We start from the raw sequence: 28,000 nt of genomic DNA, 5'->3' as shown, positions 1-28,000 counted from the left end.
TACTGGAAAAAAAAATGTAGTTTCTTTGCAGAAATTAGATTTCATTGAAAATCCAGTATTCAGCTGAAAAAGGACTTTGATAGGACTCTTTGACCAGCTCTAAAACTGTCTCTAGAGGTGAACCATGCAACACTGGGGGGTTATCTGGTCATCAGTTATCCCACTGATACAGCATTATTAAACATACGTTCAAGACCCCGCTCTTCAAAGCAAAGGTTTGCTCAAGGCAGGAAAACCGAGGTGGTTCTAAAGTCACTTACCCAATGCAATTTATTTATCTTTATACATACGAAGTAAAACAGCTCTAGCTGAAAGCTAAGACCTTTTTGTCTTTGTTCAATTTTCTGACAGTATTTTGCAGTATCGCTATGGAGGAAAGGGCCGGACCAGGTGATTTCTAAGCAACAATCAAGAAAAACAAACACGGTAATGGAAAATGAACGGTGTATATATAGAGTCGGCTGCCGGTTATTTAAGGACAGCTCTGGTAGCTAGAACTAGCTAGGTATCTGTCTCACTAAACCTACACCTAGCTAAAGCTGTATTTGGCGATCGGGTTTTTTTAGGTGACGGTGACACCTGAACCCTACCCACCCAACCGCACTGGTAGCCAAAACCCCCCGTTACCATCTCCGCTTCGTCCCTCTCGGGGAGAACGAAAGAGAAGCGGAGGCAGAGCTCTGCCCGCCTGAGGTAAAAAGCCCGCCCTAACCCCTGCCTCACAGGCGGGATGGCGGCTGGCTGCCTAGAAAGGGGCACGGGCTGTACCTGGGCGAGGACGGGAAGGAGAAAGAGCGAGAGGGAGAAGGAGACGGCGCGCCTTGCTCGTCCCGCCTCTGCCGGGCCCAGCACCGCCCGCCCTTCCCCTCAGGCCGCCCCTCGTCCGGCGAACGGCCGCCGGCGCTACCTGCGCCCCCGCCGGCCCCTCCTCGCTCCCGGCGGCGGGGCGGAGGCGGGCCCGCCGCTCCGCGCCGCGCCGCTTATTTGACTCCGCGCCGTGGGTCCCCGCACTCTCGCTCGCCCCTCGCCATGCCGAACATCGTGCTGTTCAGCGGCAGCTCCCACCACGACCTCTCCCAGCGGGTGGCGGACCGCCTCGGGCTGGAGCTGGGCAAGGTGGTCACCAAGAAGTTCAGCAACCAGGAGACCAGGTACGCGGGGGGGGGGGGGGGGCGTCCCGCGTTACCTCAGCTTTACCGCCGAAAAGAGGAAATCATCTCCATTTCGTGTGCGGCAGTTCCGTAGGTGAGGGGGTATAAGCACAGGGTGGTGTTGATGATGGTGCATTAAACGCTTGAAAAAGAGCGAGCCCGGGTCAAATCACGCTTCAGGGTTTGCTGCCACTGGCCTTTATTTTGCATCGGCAGCCAGTTGCGTGGGGGGGGACACCCGCTACAGCTCCTGCGTGACCCCCCTCCGTCGCCCGAGACTGTTGGTCCTGCGTGAGGATAATACAGTTGTTGTGACTGCCTTGGCTTGCTGCTGAAAGTGCAGGCGCCTTGGGTTCCTGGCCAGCCAAACGCAGAAAGTGACTCTGGTAACGGTGCAAAAAATCCTGCGTGAAACCGTGAGGACGACTTGCTCTCCTTGATTCTCAGCGAACGTGCTTGCCAGGGCTTTTTGTACTATTATTGCCTCCCTTCATTAGTTTGCCATCTTAGCTTTCTGACCCACCTATTTTATTTACCCGTTTTTAACGAAGAATTTTAAGTTGAGGTGACAGCTATATGCTCATCCCATGAGCTGGTAAGACTGTGCAACTGCTTTTCTATATAGGTGTATGAGACTAGGCTGCCAGCTGATTCTGAGACACAAGTTCCCGACTGTAAGTAGCTGGCCAGTCTCTGAGGCTATTGTATGTTTATTTTTATCTGCTCTTGTTCTGAATCTCCCGAACAAGCGTGTGTTCATTGCTTCCTTTGAAAGATTAACATGGTGTATTCTAAAATTGCTCTCACAAAGCTTGTCTTTCTATTCTGTCTATGTTTTTGCATTCTCAGTTTAATTGCTCTTGTTCTAGTTATGCTCACTGGCATTACTGTAAACCCTCTTCCATTGGTGTTTATGCAACCTAATGTTTGCACACTCTAACTCTCCTATTCACTCCTGATTAAATGAAGGTTTAAATCTTCTGTCAAGTCTTTCCAACCCCATACTCACTTTATTGCTCTTTGATCTCTTTTCTGCATGATAAAACTTAATTTGTGTATTTGGTTGCATGACTTTCTTGCTAACTTATGTCTAATTTTTTTTAATGTTTGTTCTCCAGGGACACTTATCTTTAGTTCTGCTGTTTGCTGTGTTTTAAGCAGAGATTAATTGATTTAGATTTCATCCAAGGTAGAAATTTATCTCCAAAGTTTGCATATTTATTTTATGAGGTAAGCTAATTAAATTCTAGGCTTCAGGATACAATAATCTCTAATCTATCCTTCCACTTATTTTCCCAGGTGTGCAATAGTGGCCTCTGCCATTAAACAAGTAGGTAGTGGTGACTGCAGCATGTCAGTGGTTTGGCTAATCTAGTAGTGCCAGTTTATTTTCTTAGGCAAGTAGGGATGTAGTGTGGTATAGATATGAGGCATGTATCTAATCTAAACATTATTTCTGGTTGCTTCAGTTGCAACACTGCGAGACTGACGTTGTCTTCTTTTTTTTTTTTTTCCTGAACTTAAAATGCCTTAACACTATAAATCTTTCAGTGTTTGCTTTTGTTTTCTTTTTTACAACTTCATACTTTTGAGATTCTAAAATTAAGTTCTTGTTTCCCCTTCAGCGAGTACAGTTGTACCCACTGTTTTAAGTGGGTAATCTTTTCAATATCCTTAGCAACTTATTTCAGGATGTTGGCCTTCCAGTTTTGTAGACTGATTTTCTTGTTAAAAAAAAAGTCAGCAATACTAATAAGAGAATTCCTCAATGTATCTGAAATTATCATATCAACTTTAGCTGTAGTTTATTTATGCTGCAGTGGTCCTATCCTGAGGCATCTGGATTTTCAGTCTGTATAGCAAAGTTTCTCTGTGTGTGTATGTAAGCAAAAATTTATTTCTTCCTATGTAAAGATAATCCAGCACAGTCTTTTTTTTTCTTATTTTTGTTGCATTTTTAAGTTTATAAACAAGTGTATTGACATTACGAAATACCTTTGCAGTATTGCAGAATACTAGAACCTGATAGTTAAAATGCTCAAAGAACCTTAAACCTTCCCAATGGCACTCGGGCAAACCCCTGTGCAAACAGATAAGCCTGGGCCTGAGGGTCAACAAACTGTTGCTTTGTCAGATCTGTTAAGTTAGCAAGTTGCAGAGAAGATTCACCTTTCGTTAAAAACTCTGTTTTGCTGTTTGCTGCATTCTCTTAAATGTAAATTATGTGTAAATTGATAAATGTGTGCAGCTCCAGGCTTAAATCCTTGTCAAAGGGTCCTAGCTGGAAACCATTTACTTGAGAACTGCAGTGAGTTTGGCTTGCAGAATAGAGCGGAGGGAAGAGTCACGAAGTATTTTGCATTATATTTCCACTCAAACAGGTTTTAGGTCTCAGTCCCAATCCTTAGCAGATGTAAGTGGGTTTGAGAAACAAAAGCTGTACCCTGAGGTTAGCCGGGGATAGGACCACCACTGACAAGCACTGTGACTAAATGGTCAGGTACGTTCCCAATTCCAGGACATTTAAAGTGGGAAAAGTTTCTCTTTTTGATTTATCCTGAGACTAGCGTATCTAGCAATATCTCTGTTCTCTTCTGATTTAGGCATTCAGTATTCTTGCAGGTCTGTAACTGAGAAATCTAGTCTGTGCTAGAGGAAGTGAGATAAATTGCCGGTAGACTCGACCACTGCCCTGTTTTTTTTTTTCCTTCCATCTAAACTGTATGGAAATGCTTTCCTTTAGCTGACTACCAAAATCAAGCAACCCTAACTAAAGCAGTGAGAGAGCTCCTCAATAATAACCTGGTTGTAGAAGATAACTCTGTTTAGTATTCAAAGCTTGTGTGTCACTTAAGTGCCAGCCACAGTGTCATGGTAGGAGCTTGGGTGGTACCACCTTCTCACTTATCTGGCAAAAAGTTAGGGCTGCAGTGGGGGCTCAGTTTATCATCTTCAAACCCCACAAGCAACTGTCATCAGCAGAGTTTGGCAGGCTGGAAGAAGAGGGAAGGAATGGAAGTCCTTAAACAGGCATGGCTGTTGTAGCCTCAGCATCGTGAAACTCTGGTTGACAGACATGTAACAGAAGTGTACAGATATTAAGTGCTCTGAAATTTTTCACAAAATTGTTTCCAAATACACTGAGGTGGCATTTAATTATAGTTGATACACAATTAAATCCAAGTGCAGGTATTTTTGCTGAGTCAGCTGATTAAAAAAAATTATCATTGAATGTACATCACTTCTTAAATAAACATTTTCTTACAATATATGATATGTTTGCTTTTCTAAAGACTATTTATTTTAACTGTCCTTGAAATACTTGTTATTCTCAAAATGGAGAAACTGGAGTCATATATGCATCCTCTTACACACATCTCTCCCAGTGGAAGAAGTTAGTGCTCCCACCCATTCCTGTGAGTTTCCTTGCTTCTTCCTGTCAGATTCACTGGCTGAAATACATCGACTGATCCATAAGAAAGGGAATTGAAGTCCTTCCTGGCACATGTGAATTTGGAGGCTGCCTACCCGCAGCCTTATTTAGCTGCTGAAGATGGGTTGTTTCAGAAGCACTGACTGAAGTGTATGTTGCTCAGCTTTTACAGACAAAAATACGGGTTGACTGCAAAGGGACATTGCCCGCTGTATGGGAAAAGCTGTGTTGTTATGAGGGCCATTTGCTTGTAAGTAAATAAATAAAACTGTTATCTTGGACTGAAATTTAATCTTGGAAGATAGGGAAAAAATAGCTGATATTTCCTCGGAGAATTCTTACAAGGATGGATGTGAGTCTCTATTTCACACAAAGTGGCGTAATGAAAACAGTTTGTTCTATGAAGTAAATAATTGAAAAAACCAGGAACAAACCTGGAAACTCTGGTATCAGTGCTGTACAGTTCAGCACTGGGCTGTAACGTTTCCGTCCCATCTCCCCTTCAGCATCCTTCAACTCTTCTACTGCAGTTGTCTCGGATGAGGGATGACCTCGCTACATCTCCTGTACCCTGGTTCCTTTGGGTTCAGCTGCTGCAGGGGCCAGGAGCTGTATCACCCTCATTGGAGTAGATGGTTATGGTGTTGCAGACCCCTAATCATGGAGTAAGCAAGCTCAGCTGATAAGCTGGTGTTCAATCAGCTGAAGGTGGCAGGGATTAGGGTGTGAAGTGTCTCTTCAGACTGCCCAGCCGCTGAGCGAGTGATTGGTAACCAGGGTTGTTGTGCTCTGCCTGCAAGGGGAGACTGGAGAAACAGATTTTGCCAGCTTGGTTGAATGAGATAAAAATTGTTTCCGGATTGCATGTTGTGTGTGTTTTGTTTATATAGGGAATTGAAGATGCAGCAAATACGGCCATTTATCACATCGTTCGTTGCTCTGAATTGGAAAAGGCCCCAAAAAGCTTCAAAGCTTTTGGTTTGAGACTTCCACTTTGACCTTGCTTTATACTGTGCACGTTTTACCTTTAAGTAGCTGCTAAACGCTTGAAATCTAAAAACAAAAAACAACCGGTGTGAATAATGGCTGACAATCTCGCACGTCCCTAGCTGCAGCAGCGTTTGATACTCGGCCTTTGAAGACTCTCTGCACGTGCTCAGGCTTGTTAGACCTTTGTTTCCAAATTTCTGAAGGTTCCTTTCAGACTGCACGTGGCTCAACCCAGACCTGCTCGAGTGAAGGTGTTTTCCTCTTGCGGTGGTGGACTGTGAGCCATGGTGGAGGGTAAGACGGTATTTCCCGTCCTGTGGTGCTTACCATCCCAGTGCCCACCATTAGGATGGGGCAGTTGTCAGTGAAGATCTAGTTGGGGGTTGGTCTTGGAGCTGTTAATCAAAGTGGAAGAGCCTAGAGTTGAGGGGAGACCATGGATGCCAGGAGGTACGGCATACCTATAGACTTAAAACCAACCCTGGCATTTTTATTGTTTCTTTGTTGCTTTGGGCTTTGCTGGTACCCATTTTGTCATACAACATCACGGCAGTCGAAATACTTGCCCAGTAAGTTGGAGGTCTTGTGTTAAAAGACTTTACTCTGCAAAATGTGTTCCCAAAGGTAAGAGGTCAAACACAGCCCTCTGCTTAGTGCTTTCCATTGGCTGGGTTTCAATGAATTGCAAATTCAGCATGTGGATTTTTTTGATCACTTTTGAGATATTGATTCTTTTTGCACACTGTATGAGGACTCTAGACCTTAAGTTTTGGCCTCTTCTCTGGTTATTAAAAGTGTCTGAAGTACACATCTGCTTTATTGGCACCTAAATTGCTTGACAACTCTTCTTGTAAGCATGGCTGGAAACTTAATCTGTTGTAATTATTTAAAAAGGTACATAAAGTCCTTTTAAGTGCATGATTTGAACAGGATCCTAGTTACGAATTTACAGATTTACATTATTTACCATTTTAGTTGGGCTCTGCATACTTATTCCCCTGCCTCCCCACAACCGTGTTGCTTTTTTTTTTTTAGTTAGGACGTACAAATTTAAAATTCCCATCTCTATAAGCTCTGCTGGGAGTGTACTAGAAATCTAGCTCAGAAGGAGCTCAGCCTGCTGTTACTCCTGATTTTGAGTTTCGCTTAATGGATGCTTCAGCCATTGAAATATGTTTGTAACGTAAGTGGATTTTGAGCCTTATCCTTAATTCATGGTAATTAGTCTATCCAAGTTGCTACTTATTATTGAGCTCTCAAATCAGCTTTTGCAAGGTGAAGGGAGATACCAACACTCAGACTTGGTTTTCATCATGTCCTGTCTTAAGTGTATCTTTCCCAGCTAGAGCCTTGTGCTTGTGGATTCCAAGCAGCTGGCTCAAAGTTAATTACTTTTGTGAGCTATTAATTTCTGTTATTTTTTACTTTAAAACACAATTGTGTGCTGTCAGGGCTTTTAATGTACAGGTTCTGTTGACTCTTCAACGAGAAGTTTATTTAAACTGAGTGTTACCAAATAGTTGAATTTCATTAAATTGCATAAAACAAACAGAGTTTGTAATCTTGAGCTTGTTCTTGTGTCCTTCCTCTGTGTCCTCACTATGTGAAATTGTTTAAATAACCCCCCAAACAGTTAATTAGGTCATGATATCGATGGTCTAATCGGAATTTAGTAGTAATGTTGATAAAATAACTGTCACAAAGTTTGACTGCTGTTAGCTTAGTGTTCTCTAATAGATATTTGAGGTACAATACTTCAGATGTCTGATACTATAGTTTATAGTCTGTTACTGTTTGCCTGTTTGTAGCTGAATGGGGGGGGGGAACGACAGGATGACCCCCCCCCCCCCCCCCCCCCCCAAAAAAAAAAACGCTCTGTGTCTGTTGGTTGAGTCTACACAGTACCTCTCAATACCAATCTTTGAGAAGGTGGATGGTAAGAGATACTGATCTGTTGCACAGCTGTCTCCACTTGATTGGGAGAAGATCTCTGTGCAGTAATTACATTATACTAGTCTCTGGCACATTTAGCTGGGTTACTCCTGAGTGCTATGCAAGTATTAATTTAAGCTTGATTTATTTTAGTCTGCACATAACTTCAGTGTCCAGTAGAAAAGGTATTTCTATATACATATACACATACATTCACATTTCTGTGTGCCAAAAGCATAACCAATTTTTTTTCAAATGCACCAAGAGAGAAAGTAGCAGCATTTTCATTTTCTAAGTTGTTTACAAGATGAAAAAGTTATTGCTAGCCCAAGGTCATTGAGAAGATAGTAGTTAATGGCAATGGAAGAAGCATCACTTCAGGTCCGTTGTATTAACCAGATCTATATTTATCTCAAAGTATATTCCCTGACCTTGTGAACCTGTTATTTCTTAGCAATGTGCTTAGAAATGGCTGTTTTTTAAAGGAGCAAAACAACTCTGAGTGTTACAATTCAGTGTTCTTTGTGTATGTAATGAACATTAAGATCATGCATTTTTGTCATTCATCAGAGTTTTTTTCCTATTACATAATGTGTCTATGAAAGTAGTGCTTACTTTTTTTTTCCCCCCAAGTACTAAAATCTTATTCTGCCCTCCTTTGTCACACCAATAACCTTCTCCCCTGAAAACTGGCGGTGTTTTCTTCTTAGTCTTTCTCTACTTTCTTCTTCTTTGTAATGGCTCCTAGGTTAATTTCCAGAACTGGAGTATAACTTCACAGTCTTGGGTTGAAAGAGGTGCCATAGAGCTTTTGCATGTGCTGGTGGTCTTTTTTGGACCTATTCCAATTATGGAATATACTTAGTGTCTTGCTGAACTTAAGTTATGTCGACCAAAACTTTTCAGCTCCAAAAGGGAAAACAAACTAAGAAGATATTTTGATCAAAACAGTTTTCTCTGAACAGCCCTATTTTGTTGATCAAAAACTTGGAAAGGGAAGTAACAGTTACGTGACCAACAAATTTTGTCTCTGTGCCACGATGAAAGTCTCCAAAAGGTTTCCTGGATTAACACTGACATACCCGCAGATGACACTGTCCCTGACCACCTCTGTCCTTCGAGATCCTGGTGTTTGCTAGATTGTTTGCTTGGTTTTGGCCTTAAGAAATCCTGCTAGTAGCATCCTTAGGCAAAATTAAGGACAAAAATGAAGACAGGATCTTTTTATAGCTTGTTTGGGACTGCAGAGGAGTCGAATAGGGGGGCTGAGACCATGGACTCAACTATCTTGATGGTAATAAATCAAATGTTTGCATATCATTAAGATGGTTTTTAAGCAGTAAATTCCTTTCTGTGTTTTGTAGCTACAGAAAGCTAATGAGTCTTACACAGCACCCTGAAAGCTGATAAACGAAAGTTGTTCAGACTGTATTTGCCTAGAACAAGCCTCAGCGTTGAAGGACCCATCAGAGAAAGTATTCTACCCACATCTGGGCTGTTTGGATGTTTTCCAGCTAGAAGCTTTTGCTTATTTGTGGCTTGGGTAGAGGTGCAACCTTTTTAAATAAGGGCCCAAGATATTTTAGCGTTTAATAATTAAGACTAACTTAGTAGAGCATGGGTTTGAAAGGTCTGATTGCCTCATTATTTAGGAAATCTGTATGTTTCTTGTACGTCGTGCATGGATCCAGGGAAAAATGGTTAGTCTGCTGTTTTTATGTATAGGTTTTGGAGTAACAGGTGTGAAAAGTTAGTGTGGTTCAACAGTAGATTTCTCTTGCTTGGGTCTAGAATGGAAAAAGAATCCACATTCAACTGATTTGTTTTAATTTTCCTGTTTATTTATAAGCTCTATTTAATTTTTTAATTCTGTCGTGTGAGCAGTGATCAGTGCCAGAATTTGCCTGTGGAAGAATAAAATAACTCTTAGATACTATCATAAGGAATCAAAGCATGTAAGCACAGTTAGAGCAAATAGAACAACTGACACAAAATGAGGGTTGTCGAGTCATGGTGAGCTGCTGATGAGCAGCCTCTTAGCTTTTCTCTAAGATTTTTCTCTTTTTTAAAAATTACTTTACTTGGACACCATGGTGTCAATTATAACCAGACTTCTGGTTTTGGGGTGTGGCTTGATACTTCTTTCTTCTAAAATGCAGTAGTTTCTTGAATTTAGTAACATCTTAATTATCATAGAAAAATATTTGCCCTTTTTAGGTAGTAGTATTAGGTAGTAGTATTATTTAGGTAGGTAGTATTCAGTGCTCTAAAGTTGGCTCTGTTGTTTCTGTACTTACGATCTAGGTTATTCTTTAAATGGCCATCTCCTTGGGAGATGGCAAGGACACAGAATATACAGACTAAAACAAAAAAAGTAGTATTAAATCTAATAACAATGTGAGCTGCATCAGTGCTATAGCCATAATTACATGTTGATTGGTGCTGACCTTACGAAGACCATATTTAGGCTGGAGTAAATTTTAGACTGGCTTATATTGAAATAGACTTTGTATCAAGGGGACAGTTATCCAAATCACTGTAAAAAAAAAAAAATCTTATTCTAAATTGGGATAAACCTATGAAAGCTTGTTAAAACAACTGTTTTTTTCTATTCTTTAATAATACTTTTCCAGTATTTCAAGTGTTTAACTGGTCATCTCCTGCTCTTTCAGTGTAGAGATTGGTGAAAGTGTGAGAGGAGAAGATGTGTATATAATCCAGAGTGGCTGTGGAGAAATAAATGACAACTTAATGGAACTGCTCATCATGATCAATGCTTGCAAGATTGCGTCATCCTCCAGAGTGACTGCTGTAATTCCATGTTTTCCATATGCCAGGCAAGATAAGAAAGACAAGGTAGGTAAGAACTGTGTAATTTCAGAAGGCTTTTTTCAGCTTGTTCACTTGAAATTTTTGGAGATGAAACATATGTTCATCAACATTTAAGTGATTTGAAAGATTTGCTTTTTTCATCCTTTTTTGTTAAAATGTTCAATTATTTCATGTATAGGTGAATGTGTTTTGATAATTGACACACCTTCAGTTTGTAAAAGTAGGTACATCCTATGTGTGTGGTATATTGCAGAATACTCTGCTAGCAAACCTCACCTTGTGGGACTGTTTTTCCTGCTTTTTCTAGCTGCTTTTTAATTTTTTTTTACCACTATATATGAAAAGAGTACAGCCTTTTAAACATTTTAATTGCATGGAATTAAATCCTAAATTTGAAGTGCTGTAACCATTCGTAGGTGGGTTTTACCCTGTATGGTTAAACAGAGACCCAAATGGAAGGAACTGATTAAATCTGCCATGCATAACAGTAATCAGTAAAAACATTATTTTATGTGCAAAGCAGATTAAAAAAAAGTTTTTATTTCTGTGATAATCATTTTTATTGATGCAGACCAAAAATTATATGGAAACCCCATATTCTTCTGATCGTAGTGCCCTTTTCCTGAATTTGGTCTGCCATAACTGATGAATATACCAGTTCAGCCAAGTTGATAACACAGTAACAAACTCTGTGGCAAGCGAGGTTGATTTTAAAAAAGACAGAACTAAACTTTCCTATCTCTACTATATATACAAAAAACTTCTAATATGTTATGTGAATGTTACTTTTACTTAAACTCACTTGAATAGAACCAAAAAGAATAAATGTTAAATTGGCTTTTAAGATTGAATTGCAATGGTTGTCTTTTTGGAAAGTTGCCCCTCTCCGATACTTCCCATAAATGGACTGCCCACTCCCTTTCCCTTTGGGGACCAAGCAAACCATCCTGAAAGCCTTCTGTTGTTTACATTCTTTTATATAAAAACATAACAGGACTGAGAAGTAACGCAGAAGCTAAAAATAATAGCAGATATTACAAAATCTGTAATACTCAGCCTGTGATGTCTGAGAACAAAACTAAATACAGAAAAGTTTTTTTTTTGGTATACTCATTCTTTAAGTGCAGGCTCTCTAACACCATACTAATATTATAAAGACCCACTTGTTATACTTCCAAAAATGGAATTCAGGAGTTAGTAGCTCCCTGTTCTTTCCCTGCATCCTTTGGAACTTCATTTTTGCTGTGTTTTGTATTGAAAAGCGCTCTCCCTTGATCAGGAGAGCTGAAAAACTTTTTTATCGAAAAAGCTTGAAAGGGAAGCAATAAACACTTTGTTGAAAGGGAAGGAAAGCATCTTGCTATGTTTTGATTTCCAAATTCATATTGGAAGATTCTGTTGGACCATCCTTAAAGTTTTTTGTGTGGGAAAAGGATGAGTTTGTCCCAAGTTTTCCATGCATCTAGGCTGTGCCTTGTCAAGGGTACCCAAAATCCATGTAGCAGACTTCCAAGAGACACTTAAAACCCACAGTGTGGTGGCCCAACGTGCCACCCAGGAGCATTTTGTCTTCTGGAAATGCCATCTGAAGATGGGTAGCCTAGGAAAGTGATTTTGATTAACAGAGATTTTGAGCATTGTTCCAGACTCTTCTCTGGATGTCACTGAGTTCTCCTCCAATTCTAGGCAAGCCATTTCTTTTTTTTTTTTTTTTTCTTTACCTCTGTTTTGCAATTGAGAAAATGTTTGCCATCTTTGGAAATTAACCTTGGTAGTTGACCTCCATGTTGCAAAATAAGCTATAATATAGCTGTCAACATTGGGCAGCTTATTGACAGGGAGATCTTCCCTCCCGCTGTTGGATTGCATCACATCGCTTGGTCTTTGACCCATGTTGAGTGCAGAAGCTTTGTATGCTGCCTGAAGTGTCAGTAAAGTGCCAGCCATTTTCTTCCTACGGTTATACACCTATTTTTCTTCGCTCTGGTAAAAGATTTTGCTGTAGTTTGCTTGACTATGAACTGAAGCAGTATAATCTTCACTAGCTGGATGCTGTTTTCTGGTTTGAATTTGAGTTGTTGACTTTAATCCATAAAGTACTAAATAAACTGAATCCTTGCTGCTTGAAATAACCCCCTATTCTTCATGCCTCTGTTGCAGTTATGATCGCTGAGAACAATGAAAAGTGCCCTTGATTTATTTATTCAAGGAAAGGGCCTTGCAATAAAAAAATCATATTCTGAACAAGGCCTGTGTAATCCACTCTGGAAATTTTAGCATTAAACCTGGACTAGCTTTAAATGAGAAACAGAGGTTTAAAAAAAAAAAAAAGGCTTGCTGAGAATCGTAGAAAAGCTGGTAAATTAATTTAGATGCAATCAAGTGCTGCCATAAACTAGAATACTTCTGATACACAAGGTAGCTAATTTAAAATTAGCTCAGGTGTATCTGTGCTTCAGCCATAGTTACATTTATGCATCCTCTAATTATGCTAACCTACTAAGCCATGGGCAGGACACATTTATGTAGGTGCTACAGAGATGCCTTGAGATAAGTTAGAAGTAGAGTGACAGGTGAGTTTGGTGTTCTACAGCTCATGTAACTTTGTTTTTTTGATTTGTAGAAGGGGTCCGTGGAGCGTTGGGTAGGTATCCTTTTTTTTTTTTTAATCTAACGCTATGCATTTCCATTAATATGGCCTTAAAGGGTGAAACTTACTGGGTTACATTATGTATAACTGGGAACATTTTCAGTTTCACTTCTTGATTTCAGTTGTGTTTCACCTAGGCCATGACAGTAATCCTGTGGAATAATTTGCTACTAGAAAACTCCTAGCTTCTAGTTAAAAATTTATCTGGACGTTCAAGATAATGGCTGTCAACTTCTGAAGCTTCAAAGCATATCTCATTTTTGAAACGATAAATTTAGGTAATACATGAGTGAACATTCAGTATCCATACACTTCACAACTGGCTTTCTTGGAAGTGACAGTTCCAGTTATAAATCTTTGGGGTTTCTTGGATTTTTTTTTTTTTTTTTTTTTGGTTCACTATGCATGTGATGCATTTTGAGCAAGACAATGTAATAAGATGCTTAAAGGCAACAGAGCTTTAATCTTGATGGACAGCTCTTACTTTCAGCTATGTGTCCTTTGCATAGTTACTCTTGTGAGGTTGCTTATATTAGCTTTGTGGATTCCGCCAGCCCACCTGTGGTAATTTTAAGAATTGTGAATAAATTTGTAATGCATCACAAAGGAAGAAATCATTTATATAACTTGTTATATGTAAGTGGGGAATTTGCTTAGGAACTAAAAACTTAGTGATTTTTTTTACAATTTAGTTTCTGTACATAATGTAATGTTGCGTTTCACACTAATAATTCTGAAACTAATCTCAAATTGTGTCAAAGAATGGAACAATGAATACTGTGAATCTCTTTGTGTTCTTGCCTCTCTGATCAGAAGCAAACCTTACAAACTCCAAGATAAAGAAAATCTTGAGTTCTCATCTACCTTTGTCATCCAAGTTTCTGAATAAAGAGGCCAGGTTATCTGAGGTTCCCATGAATATACTTCCTTTGATTTTAAAATAATCTTCAATTTGGATCATATTGTAGCACAAAACTTATTTTCTATGCAAGCAATCAAATCTTAAATCCTTTTGAACATGTTGTGTGTTTTCTTTTAATGCACAGTTTTGTGTAAAGGAAACTGTCAGATAGCTGCAAACTTCATTTGTCTTAATCTCCTATTAGCCCATTCTTGAGAAACAGGTATTGGTGTCTGGCTATCTTTCCTTGCAAGACCCTCTGTCCACCAACACGTAGGCAATCTGATGTGTGCATGTCTGCTAAAACAAGTTACCTAGTGGTAAAACCTTCAAGTTCTTCCTTCTGGGAAGGCAGCCTGCAAGGCCAGCAGCTGAAAGAAGTACCAACTGGTAACGTATACATTAGTATTTGATGCAGGAAAGTATTTTGGTTTTTTTGTGATGGTGATACTCATGATATTGATACCTGAAACAAGCTAAGTGGTATTCACATTGAACACAAATGGAAAAAAATAAAAGCAAAATTCAGTATACTGGATGGAGTGGAAGTGGCAAACCACATTCTGGGAAGAATGTAATTTGCCTTTAGCAGCTAGCCTGAACTAGTTGCTTGTTTCTACTGGAGGGGGTGGTCTTGGTTTGCCATCTTCTTTTCCCTTCTCTTCCATTTGAGCTGCCTCATCTGGCTGCTGTGGGTTCAGACAAGTCCCGGTGTGCAGCACAAGAGAAGTGGTGGAAGTGTATAGCCTGGGAAGAAGGGATGGGACAAGCAGGGGAGCAAACCTCTGGTTTCAGCATCACCTGTTGATCCAGCTTAGCTGTAGCACCAAACCAGATCTTTGCAAAGAGCTGATAAGAGAACATTGTGGTAGGGTCAAAAGAGTAGACACTACAGCTTTGTTTTATTAGATGTTGCCAGAGATTTGAGAATATTTTGAAGCCCGGCTTAAAAATGTCAATTTGTACTGCTAAGATAAGCTAAGCTAAGTGATCAGGAATTTGAATGGCATGAACCAAAAGTTTACTACTAATAACAGAAATATCCAGAAAGCTTAGGCTGACTTGGACCTTACAGAGCTGAACTTAAATGAGAAGCAGCATAGTCCTCAGTAACTGGAAAATCATCCATGCTAAAGCGCTAATGGTAGCAAACTCTTATGGAAGGTACATGCATCTGAATTGCAGAGATCTGGGGAAGCGCTGGCTGTTGCATATATCTTCTGTGTATCTTACACAGACCAAATGGTGGTGATGTTCTGTGAAACACAAAACCCAAAAGGGATGGTTTTCAAAACAAAGAATTTCTGTAGTGATGGTGATAAACTTGATCCAGCTATAAGAAAGACTGCAATATCTCAGTTTCTTTTCTGGAAGTATGTTGGCCATCTGCAGGTTAAAACAGAGAAATGCCGTTTCCACCTAAATTAGCAAAAGTTTTGAGGAAAATACTGGCTGCTTGATATGACACAGACAGAAAAGTATCCGGGTTAAATTGGCAGTGGTTCAGCTTATTTTGGGTTATGCCCTTGAGCATCAGTGGAAGGAGAGCAGAGATACTCTGTAATTGTGTGTATGGGGTGGAACGAGAGGGGGTTCCTAGGAGGCTAAATGAGGCTGTTTGATAAAGAGATGTAGCAGAAGAGAATACTGTGCCAGCAAAAACCAGAGCCTGACAGCGAGATGGAACCTCTGAATAGCAGTTCTGCCTTCACACTAATGTTATTGCCAGCTATTAGCCTTATTTAAAGATTGGCAAAAAGAAAACAGGAGGTTTTGTTTAGTACTTCTGTTACAGAGAAAGCTGTCTAGGGCAACATAGCTTTTTTCAGAGCTTAAAAAACTGAAAAAACTTCGGAGTTGCTCAAAAGAAATGTGAGGTATCCTCCAGTCATGATTTTCCATCTTCTTTTTTTTTTATGTTGCTGTTTGTTCTGCATCCTTGTCACTTTTAAAAAGCTCTTGACAATGGCATTAACTTTGCTAATTAGATTTTTGCTGCTCTCTTGTTCTTTCCACTTCTCTGTTTTTTTCATCCCCCCCGTCCCTTTTGGGAATTCTAGACTCCTAATTGCATCCAACAATTAAGCCTGAATTAGCAAAAAAGAGTAAATAAATAGGCCAGGGTAGAAGACCCCTGCCAACATGGATCTGTTACAAGCTTTACTGTATCATGAAGAAATGCTTGATGCTAACTTTGTTTTAAAGCAGTGTTTTCAAAAGCTGGGTTCACTCTGCCTTCAATCTTCGTTTTTGGCAATGTCTTTTTAGAACAGCATAGTTGCTTGAGAGTTGGATGTTAATGTAGGGTAGTGACATAGAGAAATGGAGATTGTGTGTCTTTCTGCTATAGAAAAGCTAGCTGAAAGTTTTAAATAGAAGTATTGGAAAAATATGTCCCCAGTTTTATCTGCTTCTAAGTCAGTCTAATTACTACAAAGCATTATTAGGCACACTGTTCAAGCTGATTTAGATATTCCTACATGTTTTGCTGAGTTTCAAAACCCTAGTAGCAAGATCAGCTATTGACAGGCCAGTTTGGCGAAAGTTCTGGAGCGCTTCATATCTAGATTCCAAATATTCTAAAGGAAAAATCAATAAAAGCAGCTCATTTTCTGACTCCTTGCATCTAGTTGAAATCTTTTAAAATTTAAACATTTGTGCTTTATTCCTTAGAGTCGTGCTCCAATCTCTGCAAAACTTGTTGCCAACATGCTGTCAGTTGCAGGGGCTGACCACATCATCACCATGGACTTGCATGCTTCTCAGATCCAGGTAACTATCAGTTCTTACTAACTGTGCCTAGGGTCTCTACTGAATTAATGTGAAAGGCTAATAATATTAATTCTCTGTTTTTTCTCATTGTTTTGAAAGGCTATGTACAGAAGTGTAATTCTCAGGGTTCAGAGAAAGTCTCAGTACCTGTTTCTAATTAAATTCCCTTTTTGAAAGAGACCAGCCTTGATTTTATGGGGTGATTTTGCAGGCACTTTGAATACTTGTGTGTTGGAGGCTTCAGTGGAATTTGCCAGGTCTAGTGTAAGAGTTCCCAGAACATAAAATATACTGGTTTGGGGCAAATTCTCTTAATCTTGGCCTGGTCAGAGATTGTAGTATTGCCCTAGATAGTTTTGTTGTTGCAGCCAAGGAGACAATATTCTCTTAAGAGAAGTGGAGATGGTGGCTGGCAATCCTTAGCTGGCTTACTGCTGAATACAGCAAATCGCAAAACTCTTTCCTCGGACACAGAGCAAACATCATTTGTCATTCTCATGTGTACTTCTCTTCAAGATATCTTGTTTTTTTCTAGAAAATACCTTCTCTTCCAGTTCTGGTATTCTGTTTAATCAGAATTTCCTATTATGCTAGATGGCTGTCATGCAAGTAAAAAGCAGTTTCATTTGTGGTCTAACACAGATTTCTTGTCATTGGAACTTGCACAAAAAGAAAGATTCCATTTCTGCTGCTCGAGTAATACTAACTTGAATCTTCCCCACATTGAAATACTACCATTCATGTCAAGCAGTTGAAATTTATGGAAGTTGAGTATTACTCCCTGGATTTTTTGAGAGATTTTCACAAGCATGAATTTCCTTGAGTGCCTGAAGATGATCTTCTTTTCTGATTTTTATATAATTTGAGAACAGCTGTTCTTTATTTCACTACTCTTGGGTGAGATTTTGAGAGACCTTAATATTTGTCTAACTTCTGCTGCATTTGATACTGATATCAGAGGGCAGAATTAGGTGAGTGTAAAATACTAATTAAAGTTCTACCATACATGAAAGGCAAAGGCTTGATTCTTTCCCTGTGTCTTCATTCCAGGTAAGACATAAACATATATTCATGAAACTCTTTCTCTTTCGGACTAGGGATTCTTTGACATTCCAGTAGATAACCTGTATGCAGAACCTGCAGTGCTGCAGTGGATTAAAGAGAACATTCTGGAGTGGAGAAACTGTATCATAGTCTCACCTGATGCAGGTGGTGCAAAAAGGTACTATACAAGCCTAAAACTCTTAGTTTTCCATATAGTTAGTGGTTAATGAACTAGTTTATCTAGTTGTCATTTTTCTTCTATGGATTGTGCAGGATACAGGGTACATCACTGATGAATCCAAATGCATTGTAAAAATAGAACGACTAGTTCTTCCAGTGTTGGTCATGCTTGAAAACATCCAGGAGCTTTCTATACTCTAAAGAAAATCTTCTTCTCTCTCCCTGGATATGGCCTCATTAGCTGAATCCCTCCGCAGGAGGGAAGAGATTTTTCCTGCTACTTGCTTCCTTAGTCCAGTTGCTGCATCTCTTCCTGCTTTGCTCTGGAATTGCCTAAGTTTCCCTTCTCTGTCAAAGCATATGGCCTATCCCCAGTGTACCTGCTGGCATTTAGGTAAGAGCTTGCTTGAGTCATGGGGTTTTTTTTCTTTATGTTATTGCATTCCAGCTATAAACCTATTGACCCCAAGTTGTGCACTGTGAATACTAGGAAAAGGGAGTGAAGTTTTGGGTTGAGTGGCAAAAGGTGAAAATGGAAAAGTTAGTTCATTGGAGTGTTTCTTCATTTGCAGCACGCGTTACTCATTTAGCAGACTATCTTTCATTTGCTATCTATTCAGTATAAACTAATGCAAAAGCTCAGAAGCACGCTGGCTGGTGAGGTGATAAAGCATGTCACTGAGGTGAAATGCAGGTTTTCTTGGTCATGCTGCTGCTACAAAACTGAATGGGAACAAAGACAAATGAAGTAAGAATCCTGTAAGCCCAGAGTAATTTAAATGTTTGGAATGTAGTATGGGAAAAAATGTGACAGACTGTCATAATTTGATTTTAACTGGAAGTCCTTGGGTCTGTTGTGAGTATTCATGTTCTAATAATTAATAGGGAAATGAGACTGATGAGAACTCCATAGTTGTTCCTGTTTAGATTAATCAAGTTAAAGATGTGAAGAATATAAACTATAGAAAGCATTTTAAAATTCAGATAACTCAATCAACTACATTTCTTTGTTTGTTCCTATCTGGACACTTGTTTTCACAGTTGGTTTTTGGGTTTGTTTTTTTTTTTATTTTGTTTTGGGTTTTTTGTTATGTTTTTGAAACAAAATACAGCCTTTGCATAGAATTCAAGTCAGAAGATAGCATTTTTTCCCCTACCAAATATTTTTCTATTATCAAGTTGATCATAAGAGTTTATTCTTTGAGAATCACTCTCACTGTATTTAACATAGATAGGTAGTCTGTCTTTGGTACCTTTCTATTGTAATGCAACCAAGCAGTTGCTGGTGAAGTAGAGGAAGATGTTGCTTTCAATAAATTCAGAGCTTCTCCTTCACCTCCAGTAATGTAATGTAAAGAAAATGGTCTGGCCCTTCCATTTAAAACATGTAGACCTTAAATAATACTTGGATTAATGAAAAGCGAATAGAATGTGAAGAAAGTTTGTCTTTAATGCTTACAGATTTAAATTTTAAGAAATTTTTCTAAAAATACATGTTCTTGCACTCGTTTAAAATATCTGAATGCTTTTTTGTTTGTTACTACTTGCTTGGTGGGTTTTTTTTCCCAGCTTATTAAATTCTGTGACTGAAACAAGGCATCTTAATGCCTCTGAGGTATTGAGACTTGCTATGAAATTACACTATTGCTCACAAAAAATGTCAAAACATTTGGGTTTTTTGTTTATTGCCCAGCTGTTGAAATACAGTAACTAACAACTCCTTCATATTTAAGTGGTAAACAAACAAAACTGTATTCTCTATTAACTGTGAGTGTTAATAACCTTGTTAACTACATTCTAAATGTATTCTAAAAAGACAGGCTACAAGGTTGTGCCAGCATAGAAGAAGCATATTATTGTTTATTCCTGTGTCTTTATACCTACCAGCTCTGGTATACTAAAGAAACCTGAATCAGAAAGAAGTCTGTAACAAATTAAGTTTATTACTGGAGGTTTGGCCACCAGAGGTCACCTGAATAGTTTTAAAAGATCTTTGGCAAGGAGATGTATTGCTAAGGGAATTACTAATGAAGTAAGCTACTTGATTACTAGTCAAGTACTGCTGAAAGAATTATTAATCACTATTAACTTGCTTGGTTTTTCCCTTTGGTTTGGTTTTACATTCCTGCAATGGTATTTTCAGTTAGGATGTTAAAGTGCACACTGCTATAGGCTTAGAATTGAGGCTACCTCTACCTTACATTATCTAGTGTGATTAGGTCTTGCAGCAGCTAAAAAGCTTGTGAATAGCTGAAATGTTTTCAAAGTCAGGTACTTAATGAAAGAAAACCAAAGTCAATTCAATAAAAAAATCAATTTCTGGAGTATAGCTTAAGACTCTCTGGTTGTATTTATTAGCAGTGAATTAAGATTGTTTCTAACCTGTCTCATTACTTGCAAAAGTTTGTGCTGTGGCAGTTTGAAAGCCAGGAAACATGAAAACTGTGTTTTATGATAAATACATGGGTATGGCTCTGTTCTTTCTTTTAAAATAACTCTCTAAATGAGGTGTATTTCTTCCTGTAACTTAGGGTTACTTCAATTGCTGACAGACTGAATGTGGAATTTGCTCTCATTCATAAGGAAAGAAAGAAGGCAAATGAAGTGGACAGAATGGTCTTGGTTGGTGACGTGAAAGACAGAGTAGCAATTCTTGTTGATGACATGGCTGACACATGTGGCACGATATGTCATGCAGCAGAAAAGTAAGTATTATTATGAACTGGCCCACTGTCTTGCTGTACTGTAGCCTGCAGACAGGCGATGAATGCAGTTCCTGTGTCCTGCATGCTTATAACCCAAACTGACCTTGGTAGCATGAAGTCACTCTGATCCTTGAGTCTATAGGTCACAGTCCTGTGATCAAGCTGCATCCTTCTTAGAATGTGGAACTGAGAAAATACTTACAGAAATATATTATCTGTATTTAGGAAGAGGATGGAATAAATAAAAAGTCATATACTTGGAAGGGACTTGGGTCGTCTAGTGCATTTTTCAGTTCCAAGGCAGAAACAAGAGACAAAAAATCGTTCTCTTCTTAAACCTCATCATGGAGTCTTTCCACTCTCCTTAGGCAATATTTCACAAAGCTTTACTAGATTTAACATTGGAAAGTATTTTCTCCCCAGTGTTCAATGTGTGTTTAATATTAATCTTTAATGTACATCTTCAGTATAAAACTACTTGTCCTTTTCATCTGAGGAGGTGAGAATAAGTTTTTCTGTGTTTTGTCTGGAAGTTAGTTGAAGAGTGTTCTCATTCCCCTCTAAACTAAGTAACTTCAGTTTGTTCAGTCTTTCCACCTAGTTTCTAGACTTCTACTCTGTTGTTGATGCCAGATTCATCCAATTCAACTGGATTCTTTCCAGTTGGTCCACTTCTTGAAGTGGAGTGTGTGAATGTAGACCCACTATCTTACCGGAGGCCCTAGCAGTGCTAAGTAGAAAGGATTACTTTGTGGTTTTCCAGCTGGCTTTATGCTAGTACGTTTCAGGGTAGTAGTAGGGTTTTTTCCACAGAAGTTGGCATTATTGACTGCACTGAACTTTGGTAATGTCTGTAGCCGTTAAAAATATTGCTGATTCCTGAAATGATTCATTCTTCCTATTGCTGTAGCTTCACAACTCTGTATGTGTGGCAGTAACTCTAGCTTCAGAATCATCTTGACAAATTGGAGAAATGGACTGAAATTCATTAAGAACAAATGGGAGGTATTACAGCTGAGCAACACTGGACTTAAATGCTCCTGCCTCTCCACTCACTCATATGCAAACATGCTAACAACTTCAGTTTGGGAGGTCAAGGACTACAATCTAAACTTGGCCAGAGCCCTGAGGTTTTAAATCTTCCATTCAAAGATCTTGTATTTTGATATTGTTTATAGCAAAGCCTACTCCCTTATGTTTGTAAGTAGTGCACATTGGAAGTGGGAAGGATCTGCTGAGGAGCAAGACATGGGAATGTTTTAAATTGATGTTGCTGAATATTTACTGTAGCATTGCTAGTCTTGGATGTAATCCTTTCTAAAGCTAGTATGTCTCAGTTGAGAACACTTTGAATTTATATTCCTGTCCAATATATTTGTAGACACTATGAGAGTATCAAATAGTCTTGCATCCAAAACAGGTCCATGTGGTACTTCCTGCCTGACTCTATTTGAATCATAAAGGTCCTTTCCAACCTGAATGATTCTAAGATTAAGTCCAGCTGTTAACCTAGCACTGCCAAGTCCACCACTAAACCACGTCCCTAAGTGCTACATCTACACGTCTTTTAAATACCTCCAGAGATGGTGACTCCACCACTTCCCTGGGCAGCCTGTTCCAATGCTTGACAACCCTTTCGGTGAAGAAATTGTTCCTAATATCCAATCTAAACCTCCCCTGGCACAACTTGAGGCTATTTCCTCTTGTCCTATCATGTTATTTGGGAGAAGACTCACACCCACCTCGCTACAACCTCCTTTCAGAGGAGTTGTAGGGAGTGAGAAGCTCTCCCCTGAGCCTCCTTTTCTTCAGGTGAAACAACCCTGGTTCCCTCAGCTGCTCGTCATAAGACTTGCACTCTAGAGCCTTCACCAGCTTGGTTGCCCTTCTCTGGACACGCTCCAGCACCTCAATGTCTTTCTTGTGGTGAGGAGCCCAAAACTGAACACAGTACTCGAGGTGCATCCCCCCCAGTATAGGGGGAGGATCCCTTCCCTAGTCCTGCTGGCCACGCTATTTCTGATACAAGCCAGGATGCTCTTGGTCTTCGTTGCCCCCTGGGCACACTGCTGGCTCATAATTAGCCGGCTGTCAGCCAACAGCCCCAGGTCCTGTTCCATCAGGCAGCTTTCCAGCCCCTCTTCCCCAAGCCTGTAGCGCTGCGTGGGGTTGCTGTGACCCAAGTGCAGGACCCGGCACTGAGCCTTGTTGAACCTCATCCAGTTGGCCTCGTCCCATCGATCCAGCCTGTCCAGATCCCTCTGTAGAGCCTTCCTACCCTCCAGCAGATCAACCCTCCCGCCCAACTTGGTGTCATCCGCAAACTTACCGAGGGTGCACTCGATCCCCTCATCCAGATCGTTGATAAAGATGTTAAACAGAACTGGCCCCAGTACTGAGCCCTGGGGAACACCACTTGTGACCGGCTGCCAGCTGGATTTAACTCCATTCACCACAACTCTCTGGGCTCGTCCATCCAGCCAGTTTCTTACCCAGCAAAGAGTACACCCGTCCAAGCCATGAGCAGCTAGTTTCTCCCGGAGAATGCTGTGGGAAATGGTGTCAAAGCAACAGGGTGAAGCTTAAGTGAGCTAGACATTACTGTTTGTGGTTTGAAGTAAAGATCATCGTGTGAGTTTACAGGCTTTAGTTGCAGGCTTGCTGTTTGCATCTAGATAAAAAGGATGTCAAAACTTGTGGTAGAGGGATTCATAGTGTCTTGCATTTCTTTTCACTTTGATGGAAATTTGGTGGAATTTTTCAAAGAGATGTTGTGCAGTTGTTTGCTATCTGCATGCTAATCTGTATCAGACCCCAAACTGTGCTTCTGGGCTGTGCCCTTTGCAGAACAAGGTCACAAACTGCCTAGCCAAGGTTTTGGTTTTGTGTGGTGGGGTTTTTTTTTATACTCCCGTATATAGAGGAAGTTAATCCCTGTCAAAAAGGAAGCCTTTATTTCTTTCGTGTTATGAAAGAAGCACTTCTTTATTTACCTACAGTAGATTTCTATAGAGCAAATTCTAAAACCATCAGAAACCTTCAATGTATCTGCAGTGTTCACTAAGAAAGATGCTTTTGCTTGAGTGATGCTGCCTTATGTCATGTTCTTGGTATGAAGTAGTGCTTTTCATTAATGCCAAAGCTAGGTGGGATGTACTTTGTGCTTAATTAGACTTGCTCACCAAAATACTTTTTAGACCTCTTTTTATCTCAGCAACCTAGATACATATCAAGCAGATGAACTAAGAAATACATTTTCAGATACAGCAGATGAACTTGTTTAAGTACACACCCTTGGTACGCACTCACCCTGTTGTAGTGCATCTTCCCTGTAGGTTTGTCGTGGTTTAACCCCAGCCAGCAACTAAACACCACGCAGCCGCTCACTCACTCCCCCCCACCCAGTGGGATGGGGGAGAAAATCAGGAAAAGAAGCAAAACCCGTGGGTTGAGATAAGAACGGTTTAATAGAACAGAAAAAAAGAAGAAACTAATAATGATAATGATAACACTAATAAAATGACAACAGCAATAATGAAAGGATTGGAATGTACAAATGATGCGCAGTGCAATTGCTCACCACCCGCTGACCGACACCCAGCCAGTCCCCGAGTGGCGATTCCCCGCCCCCACTCCCCAGTTCCTCTACTAGATGAGACGTCCCATGGTATGGAATACCTCGTTGGCCAGTTTGGGTCAGGTGCCCTGGCTGTGTCCTGTGCCAAGTTCTTGTGCCCCTCCAGCTTTCTTGCTGGCTGGGCATGAGAAGCTGAAAAATCCTTGACATTAGTCTAAACACTACTGAGCAACAACTGAAAACATCAGTGTTATCAACATTCTTCGCATACTGAACTCAAAACATAGCACTGTACCAGCTACTAGGAAGACAGTTAACTCTATCCCAGCTGAAACCAGGACAAGGTTGCAGCCACTAAATATAATGCTGAGAATGACCAGAAAACCTTGATTCTGTTGAGTCATTCAAAATGAGGTGGTGTTTCTGTGGTTTTGTCTTTCTTCCTATCTTACTGTGCTTATGCTATGATCTGATAAAATACCACTCTTCGGGGCCTCAGTTTGTAAGACTAGAAGAGCAGCTAGGACATAGCTGAGCGTCTGAAGGCAAAGGCACCAGTCAAAATGAAATTAAGGATTCTGACTCATTTACAAGGTGTTCTAGTTCTTTGATTTATTTTTTTTTTCTCCTGTGCTGCATCATTTCACTGTGTGCCTGGATCAGCAGCATGTCTTCCCACAACCTTGCAGTAAGCTAGGCTTCTAATCATTAACACTTCTTCTTCCTCGGAAACTCTTTCCAAGCAGAATTTTTTGAATTGCAAATGAAAATAAAGGTGGACAATAATGGAGGCACAATAGAGTTATGAATACTGCCATCCAACCTACTTCATTTTTGCCTGGTAGAAAACTTGTACTGGAATTCAGTTGTATGTTGTGCTGATATGGTCAAAAGTGCAGCATTTTAGATTAGTATCACTGCTACTGATAAGAAGTTTTTTATTTAATTAGCAGTTATTTATTATTTTTTTTGTGAGACTTATTTGTATAACCTGAAAAAGCTTAAAATTCTCTGAATTATTTTGTAGATATTTGTGTCATCCTGTAGCTTCCAGGAGGAATTTGTGTGTAAAATGTATTTTAGAGATTTGTATCTGGCTTCATCCATAGCCATGTATGTAAACATGCATCACAGCATACTTTTCCTTCGTGTTCTATTAGGTTAGTATCTGCTGGAGCCACTAAAGTTTATGCCATTCTTACTCATGGCATCTTTTCTGGTCCTGCTATTTCTCGGATTAATAATGCATCGTTTGAGGCTGTTGTGGTAACTAATACAATCCCCCAAGAAGAGAAAATGAAACACTGCCCAAAAATTCAGGTACAGTGGTGGTTTTGTGTCATCTGTTTAAACTCTGGATTTGTATTTTACTGTTCACTGATGCTAGAATTTGTGCCTTGAGAGGAAAATAATATTCTAAAATACAGTGCTTGCAGAACATCTTGCTAAAACATGCCAAAGAACTGTTTTGAGGGGATTCAGGTAGTACAATAGAGTATTGCAAAGTATTTTGTATTTGCAACAGATTGAGTATGCCTGACTGAAAGAGTGGGAAATATAAAATTGGCTCGGGTTTTTTCTGGGGTTTTTTTGATCAATATTAATCGTACAATATTCGAATATAGGAACTTAAGTTAGTTATGTTATGCCACAGAAACCTTAGACGACTTCTCTGTTTTTTATTATTTTTGAAAATACACTAATGAAAATGCTCAAGATAACAATGACCTACGTTTCTTTTCAAAAACCAAACTGAAAATACAAAGCTGACTTACTGCAGTAGCTTTTACATGAGATGGTTCTGGGAAGTCACGTGTCCCTTTTGGAGTTTTTCCTTAGTACAGAGTGGAGGAATGCATAAAAGATTGTGGGTTTTAATGCAACATTGAATTTTTAAAAAGCTTAATATTTATTTGGTATTTATTGAGACAAGGCAAGCGCTTAAAAGGTATACTTCCCTTAAACCGTATTTGTGTCAAGTGGACACTGCCATCTGATGGCTAGAATAGTTTCTTTTTGACAACATGCCCTGCGCCAGAAGTGTTCAGCAGTATGCCTGTGCAGCAATCTTATTCAATGCTTTCTTACTCAATTTTTGAGTTTGTATTAATGCAGTTCTGATGTATATGTGAATTGGACTAATGCTTTAATGTTATTTTTACTTCCTAGAAGAGGTGAGGGAGCACAATGGTAAATTGAATGTTTGTTGTTATGTTTATAAACTGTATAGTTTATTGTTCTTGGCATCCCATAAAATTTATCTTCGTGATTTTTCTTTCAGTTTATTGACATTTCCATGATCCTGGCTGAGGCAATTCGAAGAACACACAACGGTGAATCTGTGTCTTACCTGTTTAGTCACGTCCCCTTGTAACTGCAGGAGATTCCATTGTATCCTTGCAAAGGTCCCTTCAGCTAGCACTGTTTTTAACAATGCATCTCAACCACAAGAAATTAGTATCTTTGTACAATTCCAGAGCTTTTATGTTTAATTATTATATTTGTCTTGTAATTACCATTTGTTCTTTGTAAATGGGCAATAAATCTCTGTCTGGCAGAAACTTTATGAATTCCCTTGAGAGTCTGAAAGTCTTGTGTGTTGCCTAAGTTCTCTTTCATGTGCCTGTCCTCACTTTCTGCTAAACTGCTGCTTCCGATCTGTTTTTCTATACAGCACTACAATCTATTCATAGAACATAATGGGATGTATGCATGTAATATTTTCTGTGTTAAGCTAAATGCTGCAGGCTTGGGTATCTTGTATCTACTCATATGTCAGGCAAGCAGCTGTTGGTTTGTGTTTTGTTATCTTTAACTACCATGAATAGTATTTTGTAAGCCCTAACAGAATGTAAACTTCATGTTAATTTTGAGGAACTGTTGATACATCCAGAGTATTAACTGTTTCATACACTTAATATTCTCTTTTTCCACAAGATATACGTGGCTGCTGTTTTCTTTTGTAAAGCTCTTGTTACATTACATCATTTGCTTAACATCTATTCTGTGCAGTTACTGTCTTCAGTTGTAAGATTAAAGTTTCAGTATTCCTGGGATGATTCATTTCATGTGTTTCAATAATGAGGACCAATCTTTAATCACGAGCAGTTTGGCTTAAATTTCATTTTTTCCCTGTAGTTTTTGACATTCCTTGATTGTGATCATATGAATCATTTCATAGCAGTTTTCCTGTTAATATTGTAAAACTTCACTGTGCAAAGTCCAAACAGCAAATTTAAACATACTTTCTTTTATACAGGCTGGTCTCTACCCACTTTTACTTGATTAAAAAGTATCTGAAAATACTTCTTGTTTTTTTCAAACTGCACAGTCAATAGAGCTTCAGGTTTCTATTACAAGGTACCACAGTACTTTACTGTGCAGCCAGTGAACTATGGTAGACTAGCTAGTCTTGAATACTTTAACATTGGGGAATTAAAATCATTATGAAAACAGTTTTGCCTCTTGTATGCTGAGAAAGCTTATGGTTAAGTACTCGTAATGCAGTCAGTAATGGATTCTGGAGGGAAAAAACCAAATCTAATGTTGTAATTTTAGGTGTTTGAATCCTTCTATGAAGTTTCTTCAGTCTTCCTGCTAGAAAGGAAGAGTTTGTGTGTATTAAGATAGTGTTCCTGCACCTAGATCATGGGAAAACTCAGTTTCCTACCTGAAATTGCAGTTGTTAATTACAAAAGCATTTGCCATGCTTGAGAGATGCTTCTTTACTGTGGAGCTGCATAAAAAATAGCCTTATTTCATCCTACCTTGTTTATTCTGGGATATATTTATAATGATACAATGTTGTATTATAAAATGGATTTTTCAATTCC

General features: G+C 39.4%; 1 protein-coding gene across 4 annotated transcripts; it reads left to right on the top strand.

The window, feature by feature from the left end:
* Positions 1-957: 957 nt before the first annotated feature.
* Positions 958-26,733, top strand: PRPS2 (phosphoribosyl pyrophosphate synthetase 2). Of its 4 annotated transcripts, none has more exons than XM_052773545.1 (8): positions 958-1,151; positions 10,179-10,362; positions 12,962-12,982; positions 16,563-16,661; positions 17,759-17,883; positions 20,417-20,590; positions 25,328-25,487; positions 26,449-26,733. In XM_052773545.1, the coding sequence occupies exons 1-8, from the start codon at positions 1,030-1,032 to the stop codon at positions 26,539-26,541; spliced, it is 978 nt and encodes a 325-aa protein (XP_052629505.1). In that variant the 5' UTR covers positions 958-1,029; the 3' UTR covers positions 26,542-26,733. The 4 variants fall into 4 exon arrangements, with proteins under 4 accessions (XP_052629505.1, XP_052629506.1, XP_052629508.1 ...); XM_052773548.1 differs by lacking the exon at positions 958-1,151 and adding an exon at positions 1,807-1,825; XM_052773547.1 differs by lacking the exon at positions 958-1,151 and adding an exon at positions 4,803-4,834.
* The last annotated feature ends 1,267 nt before the right edge of the window (positions 26,734-28,000 follow it).

This window comes from Harpia harpyja, chromosome 22 (genome assembly GCF_026419915.1).
Source record: "Harpia harpyja isolate bHarHar1 chromosome 22, bHarHar1 primary haplotype, whole genome shotgun sequence".
Classification (NCBI taxonomy): domain Eukaryota; kingdom Metazoa; phylum Chordata; class Aves; order Accipitriformes; family Accipitridae; genus Harpia; species Harpia harpyja.
This window is presented reverse-complemented; position numbering and strand designations above follow the sequence as displayed.

Excerpts from the sequence above, each read along its gene's own strand:
- PRPS2 (XM_052773545.1), top strand. The coding sequence starts at position 1,030 with ATGCCGAACATCGTGCTGTTCAGCGGCAGCTCCCACCACGACCTCTCC. Across the intron at positions 10,363-12,961 it reads GGCAAGATAAGAAAGACAAG|AAGGGGTCCGTGGAGCGTTG; the intron begins GTAGGTAAGAAC and ends TTTGATTTGTAG. Across the intron at positions 20,591-25,327 it reads ATATGTCATGCAGCAGAAAA|GTTAGTATCTGCTGGAGCCA; the intron begins GTAAGTATTATT and ends GTGTTCTATTAG.